The sequence below is a fragment of the Perca flavescens genome, chromosome 8, assembly GCF_004354835.1.
Source record: "Perca flavescens isolate YP-PL-M2 chromosome 8, PFLA_1.0, whole genome shotgun sequence".
NCBI lineage: Eukaryota > Metazoa > Chordata > Actinopteri > Perciformes > Percidae > Perca > Perca flavescens.
Genome location: NC_041338.1, coordinates 38237808 through 38245307, shown reverse-complemented (window position 1 = coordinate 38245307; position 7500 = coordinate 38237808). Strand labels below are relative to the sequence as shown.

Genomic DNA, 7500 nt, shown 5'->3' with positions numbered 1-7500 from the left:
CTGTTTTATGTGTAATTATTGTACTATGACTATGATTTATGTGTAATTATTGTACTATGACTGTTTTATGTGTAATTATTGTACTATGACTATGATTTATGTGTAATTATTGTACTATGACTGTTTTATGTGTAATTATTGTACTATGACTATGATTTATGTGTAATTATTGTACTATGACTATGTTTTATGTATAATTATTGTACTATGACTGTTTTATGTGTAATTATTGTACTATGACTATGTTTTATGTGTAATTATTGTACTATGACTGTTTTATGTGTAATTATTGTACTATGACTATGATTTATGTGTAATTATTGTACTATGACTAACTGGTAGCATGTGTTTTATTGACCCATAAACAATATAAAATCCTATTACCGATATGTGTGATCAAGACTCATGTTTTTATATCTACGATGAGAAGTGTGTAAATATTTGTAAAAAGAGAAAAGAGAAGTTATTTTATGGAGGTGATGGAAGTCAAGTGCCTTTATTTTTTACTCCTGAATCTGTTTTTATGTTTAAAACCTCTGATGTGACGTTGTTGTTGTTGGTGTGTGTGTGTGTGTGTGTGTGTGTGTGTGTGTGTGTGTGTGTGTGTGTGTGTGTGTGTGTGTGTGTGGGAGAATATAAATGTTTTTAGGTTTATTTTTGGGTCATAACTCTTGTGTTGTCTTTGGGTCAAATATGACCCATTTTCAAAACGTTTCTATATCAGAAATTTTGTGTTTCTTTCTTTCTTGTCTTCCTGTCGATCATGCGCTCCGTGAAGCTTGACCTCATTTATTATGAAATATGATCAGATGTTTGAGTGAAAGAAGAAGTAAGTTATGAAGTATTTTGACTAATTAAAATCAGAGGAAGGTTTGTTGATGGATTATTATTATTATATATTATTATACTTCAGCAGATTTAGTCAGGATACGGTTATGAAACCATTTTATTATTTTTAATGGCAACAAATCATCACATCTGTGATCTGGGAAGAAAATGGATTCTATAAAATTAAATAAAACACCTAAAATTAATTCATTTTAGAACGTTGTATAGAATCATTCATGTTATTGTTGGGCATTTAGGTTGAAAGAAACCATAATTATATGTATATAAGTTTAGATAAGTCCCAAACACTGTAGGATAGTGGCAGGATATTTATTTGAAGTTAAAGGACATTGCATTCCACCAAATCTCTTCATCTCTCAGTGTTAATACATTCAAAATCAATGTTAAATCATTTCAGAATAAAGAAGCAGAAGATTTTAACATGAGACTGCAGCCTTTAAGGATTTTACTGGTGAGACTGGTTCTGGGATCAGTTTCTAAGGTTAGAGGGGGCTGTCTTTGGTCTGATGAGCCTTTACATTAGTCAGAGAAACCTTTCCTCCGTTACACGGAAGAGCTCGGAAGATTTCCAGATGAATGTAGTTCGCTCCTCCAACATGAACCTGTAAGAACAAAGAGGAAAATTAACGTCTAAACACTGGATTCATGTTGATCTGGTGTTGTTGAGCAGTGAGGGTGTGGTTAACACACACACACACACATTTAACACACACACACACACAGACCTCCCATGGTTCAACTGAACACACACACACACACACACACACACACTCCAACATGAACCACACACACAACAACACACACACAACACACACACACACACACACACACATGGATTCACACAGACCTGGTGTTGTTGCACACACACACACACACACACACACACACACACACACACACACACACACACACACACACACACACACACACACACAGTGACACACACACACACACACACACACACACACACACACAGACCTCCCATGCTTCAACTGCACACACACACACACACACAGACACACACACACACACACACACACACACACACACACACAGCACACACACACACACACACACACACACACACACACACACACACACACACACACACACACACACACACACACACACACACACACACTCTAACACCTGCCATGGTTCAGCATGTCACTAATAATTCAACCTGTATATTAAAGACATATCTATTTACCTTGATAAGGAAGTTGGTTCCTGCCACAACTTGACTCCTGTATTTAACTGCTTTGTATTCCACATAATTTGCTCCTGTCTTTTTCTCCACCTGGTGCTTCACCTGTGTATGAAGGAAATAAATCTGATGTAAATTCAGACCTTGGGTGTGGAGGTTATGAAGAATGAAGGTAGAGAGAAGCTCACCTGATGACAAAGATCCTGAGTTTCTTTGGTGGCGTCTGTTATCGGATTGTACCCTCCGACCACCTGATCCATTGTGTCAAAGTCTGTTGAAGTTAACAGAGAAGTCAACTGTCTACTTTTACGTGTCTCAACTGTGTATCACATACGGTAAGCATGTATTTATAGAGAGTAATCACACCCCCCCCCCCCCCCAGAGAGCTCCACCTGTCAGGTGGTTCTCCTGCATGTTGGGTGGAGCTGTAGGAGGAACCACAACCCTTTTGTTCCTCTTATGAATTCCTTTCCAAATTCAAGTTGAAGATTTTCAACAAAAGATGTAAAATGATGATGCAGCATTAAGAGTGTTGACCTGAACTAAAACATTAACAGTGTCGACTTCTCACATGAATATTTAATCCAAATAAATAATGTCTACGTCTTATGTAGGTGTTCACACAAATGAACAATCAGTTCAGTAAAGTCATGTTTCTAAGGTAAACACACACACACACACACACACACACACACACACAGAAACACACACAGAAACACACACAGAAACACACACACAGAAACACACACACACACACACACACACACACACACACACACACACACACACACACACACACACACACACACACACACACACACACACCCTTTCAGTACAGTCTAATCCTAGGATTGTTGATCACACATTTCAAATTAATTCAACATTGACTTTGACACTATAAATCAAATTGAATTGAATACTGGAGCAATTTCAAAGATGGTTGTTCCCATCAGTCATAGGGTCCAGGTTGAAAAAGACTAAACTAACCTTTAAAAATCAGTTATTGTGCAAGTTTTAACAACGATGGGAAAGGGCGTGTTCACTTCTGTCAAAACCACACCTGCTAAAGATTGATAGTGTTCTTGGCAGGAGTTTAAGAACATTGTATTATAATTTTAAAATAAGATCTTAACTTGAACACACACACACACACACACAAACACACACACACACTTTCAGAACATTCAGTCTAATCCTATCAGCGTTTACCACAATTAATTAACAATGAATAAACTTTCCTGGTATCAGACCTGACGATCCAGAAGATCAACCTTTGGTCTGTTGTTGTTCAGCAGAGTCAAAGCATCAGAATTAATATTTGGGATTTTAATCTGCTGGCTGCATTGACTGTGTGGTCTAGACCTCCTCTATCTGGAAAGGGTCCCAAAATAACTCCTGTTGGGATTTGACATTATCAGAGGTGTCAAGTAACGAAGTACAAATACTTTGTTACCTTACTTAAGTAGAAATTTTGGGTATCTATACTTTACTGGAGTAATTATTTTACAGCATACTTTTTACTTCTACTCCTTACATTTTCACGTAATTATCTGTACTTTCTACTCCCTACATTTTAAAAATAGCCTCGTTACTCCTATTTCAGTTCGGCTTGTTTTCATTCCGGCTCGTCATCGTTAAAAAAAACACACACAAAAAACCCCTATCCAGATCGCTCCATCCGGATAGAGTGAATGTGATTGTGGTTGGATGAGAAGTATAAACATAGTCATTCCGACACCCTATTGGTTTGTACGCAATCCATCAAACCTGCAGAGACCCGGTGCTTTAACGACCGTTATCTACCGGACCGAATAGCAACATGGATTTCGGTGCCTTATTTAGGAGCCGCTTAGATGCCTGCGCTTCTCTCTGATGCTCCTAAAACGGACGTTAGAGGGAACTGAAACATCGCCGCACGGGACGCTAGTTAACACTACAGTTGGCAGCAGCTAACGTTAGCCTACGGTTAGCTAGCAGCTGGAGTAAACACGGTTAAAACGGACAGCTAAACGGTGTAAAGTGTGTCTGTATTTCACTGGAGAGGATTGTAACACCAGACTGTAGCTGCCGTTGTCTGAAAAACACAGAAGAGATGTGTCACCTTTTTCAGCCCTTCTGAGTTTGCAGGTATGATTTTAATATAACATTATTATAGTCATATGATTTTGTCCTAACGTTTTGGGGTTAAGCTGTTCTCCATGGCATTGTTTCCCCCTTACATCAGGGGTCTTCAACGTTTTTTAAGCCAAGGATCCCTTTACTTAAAGTGAGATGTAGCAGGGACCCCTTACTACATATTGTATGAAATTAAGTTGCATATTAAACTGGGCCTACAATAACTGTTAGGGCAACCTAAAGCCTTCTTACATACTCTTTTTTCATAAGCTATTAAAATATTAATTGTTGGCATGATTTTATAAATCATATTTTAATGTTACATACTGTATGTGACATACTGTATGTGGCACAGTAAATCTAGGATTAACTGTATCTGTGGGCTGATATCTTAGGGACCTTACCTATAGGCCAGTAAGCCTATCATCAGTGGGAATTTATGTTTGCTAATAATATGTTGGAATTATGTTAAGGCATTTTAATTTTAAAAGACTCAAAGATAATAAAAAGACTCAAAAATTTACAATAATTTGGAGGGCCCCTGCAATGACTTTGAGGACCCCTTGTTGAAGATCTCTGCCTTACATTACTTTTACTTTTATACTTTAAGTAGTTTTGAAACCAGTACTTTTACACTTTTACTTAAGTAAAAAGCTTGAGTTGATACTTCAACTTCTACAAAAGTCTTTTCAAACCCTAGTATCTATACTTCTACTTGAGTAATGAATGTGAATACTTTTGACACCTCTGGACATTATAAATCCAATCCAATCCAATCCACTTTATTTATATAGCACGATTTTAACAAACACAAGGTTTCCAAAGTGCTGCACAAAAGATAAAACAAAATAAATAGATAACACAATAAAAGCAGAGGTACCCAATATAAAATAAATGCAATAAAAAACAATTTAAATAAAATTAAATAAGTAAACATCAATTAAAATAAGCAAATATGCACATAACATCAACACTCTACCTGGTGTTAAAAGCCAAAGAAAAGAGGTGGGTTTTAAAACTAGACAGAGCAGAGGCCTGTCTAAGGGCCGGGACACATCAGGCCGATTATCGGCCGTGGGACAGTCTGGCGAGGTCAGTGACTCAAATCTGTTCGGTGTGTCCCGTGCCGTCATCAGTCTGGGGGGCTGTCGGCGTTCATTTTGGCCGACCTGACATGTTCGGTCGGCGGCAGGGCCGTCGGGACTCACCCGGAAATGACGAGCGGAATGAGGGGACTAGAGTCTCTCAAAATCTGATGAAAATCTTCTAAACTGACCTTTGTTGATCTGAAATGAAGACAGATTCTGACACTGCATCACAGCCTATTTCTCTCTTCAAATGTTTTCAGAAACACGTTTCGGTGAACTATTTTAGTCCAATATGAGATCGGATTCTGAACGAGCCGCCATGACAGTCCAGGTCTGAATATCCGGAGAAAACAAACCCATATGACCTGTTCTTCCAATCAGCTGCCGGCTTTCATTTCTTGGGCAACATTACAGATTAGCGCCGCCTGCTGTTATGGAGGCGTATTACGTCTCGTCTCCTCTCGTCTTTTTGGTCTGTTCTGTGGCACTTTTTTGGACCTCGGAGAGGCGACTGATCATATCGACGGGGTCATCTGTCAACGGTCGGCCGTCGGCTATATGTGTCTACACCTTAATGTTCAGAGGCAGTCCGTTCCAAAGTTTTGGAGCTGCAACGGCAAACGCTTGATCTGAGCTTGAGCCGAGCTTTAGGCACCGTCAGGAGCAGCTGGTCAGCTGACCTGAGAGATGGGCTAGGAGTGTGGGGGTGCAGCAGCTCACAGAGGTACGGTGGGGCAAGGCCATTCAAGGCTTTAAAAACAAATACAAGAATTTTACAGTTTTTTCCGATTGCTAAACGACACTGGAGTCACATGTGCAAAACTCAAACTCCAGTCTGCACTACCTACAGTCACCTGAACTAAACAGTTCACATCAGCTGCAAAACAGGCTCAGAGCAGCCAAACACTGAGATAACACACACACACACACACACTGAGATAACACACACTGAGACAACACACACACACACACACACACACACACACACACACACACACACACACACTGAGATAACACACACTGAGATAACTGAGATAACACACTGAGATAACACACAGTGAGATAACACACACTGTCACTCAGAACACACTGAGATAACACACACTGTCACTCAGAACACACTGAGATAACACACACACACACACACACACTGAGATAACACACACTGTCACTCAGAACACACTGGGATAACACACACACACACACACACTGAGATAACACACACTGTCATTCAGAACACACTGAGATAACACACACACACACACACACACACTGAGATAACACACACTGTCACTCAGAACACACTGAGATAACACACACACACACACACACTGAGATAACACACACTGTCACTCACCACAGCTTTAATCTGGCTGTCAAATTTGAGATCACAGTCCACTTTTACCCCCCAAATTTTTACAATTGGCTTGCGATACTGAGCCAGAGAACCCAGATCAACTAGAGGAGTGGTCACAGAAGTACCACCAAAGACCATGACTTCTGTCTTTTCTTCATTCAAATTTATAAAATAAATAATAATTATGAATAAATTATAGAGACCTGGAACATAACAACCAGGTAGTAATGCACTGTTTGATATTTTAACATCAAGAAATACAGCAAGTAAAGACAGGATACTAGTTTGATAAAAATCAATTATTGTGCAACTTTTAATAACTGTAAGAAAGGGTGTGTTCACTTGTGTAGAAACCTGCTGAGGACTGATATGTGTTCTTGGCAGGACTTTAAAGGTGCTCTAAGTGATGTTGGCTGATATTACTTCTTGTTGACGTTCAAAGTATTTTCAAACAAAACAAAGACTCACCCTCCCTCCTCTCTATGATTTATGTATAATTATTGTACTATAAATATGATTTATGTGTAATTATTTTACTATGACTGACTCGTAGCTTACGTTTTATTGAACCAAAAACAATATAAAATCCTATAACCGATACTTAGAATATCTGTGATCTAGATTCATGTTTTTATATCTATGAGAAGTGTGTAAATATTTGTAAAAAGAGAAAAGAGAAGTTATTTTATGGAGGTGATGGAATTCAAGTGCCTTTATTTTTTACTCGTGAAGCTGTTTTTATGATGTTTAAAGTCTCTGATTTAATAAAATGTTTAACGTGACGTTGTGGTTGTGTGTGTGTGTGTGTGTGTGTGTGTGTGTGTGTGTGTGTGTGTGTGTGTGTGGAGAATATGAATGTTTTTAGGTTTATTTTTTGGGTCTTA

General features: G+C 38.7%; 1 protein-coding gene across 1 annotated transcript; it reads right to left on the bottom strand.

Moving 5' to 3' along the window:
* Positions 1 to 1144: 1144 nt before the first annotated feature.
* On the bottom strand, positions 1145 to 2360 carry LOC114560855 (leukocyte cysteine proteinase inhibitor 1). Its single transcript, XM_028586512.1, has 3 exons — positions 2245 to 2360; positions 2060 to 2161; positions 1145 to 1451 (listed from the first exon to the last, which is right to left on the bottom strand). The coding sequence occupies exons 1-3, from the start codon at positions 2314 to 2316 to the stop codon at positions 1332 to 1334; spliced, it is 294 nt and encodes a 97-aa protein (XP_028442313.1). The 5' UTR covers positions 2317 to 2360; the 3' UTR covers positions 1145 to 1331.
* Positions 2361 to 7500: the final 5140 nt, after the last annotated feature.

Coding starts and splice junctions, on each gene's coding strand:
- LOC114560855 (XM_028586512.1), bottom strand. CDS start 2,316: ATGGATCAGGTGGTCGGAGGGTACAATCCGATAACAGACGCCACCAAA. Junction 2,162..2,244: donor CTCAGGATCTTTGTCATCAG/GTGAGCTTCTCT, acceptor CTTCATACACAG/GTGAAGCACCAGGTGGAGAA. Junction 1,452..2,059: donor GAACCAACTTCCTTATCAAG/GTAAATAGATAT, acceptor TTGTTCTTACAG/GTTCATGTTGGAGGAGCGAA.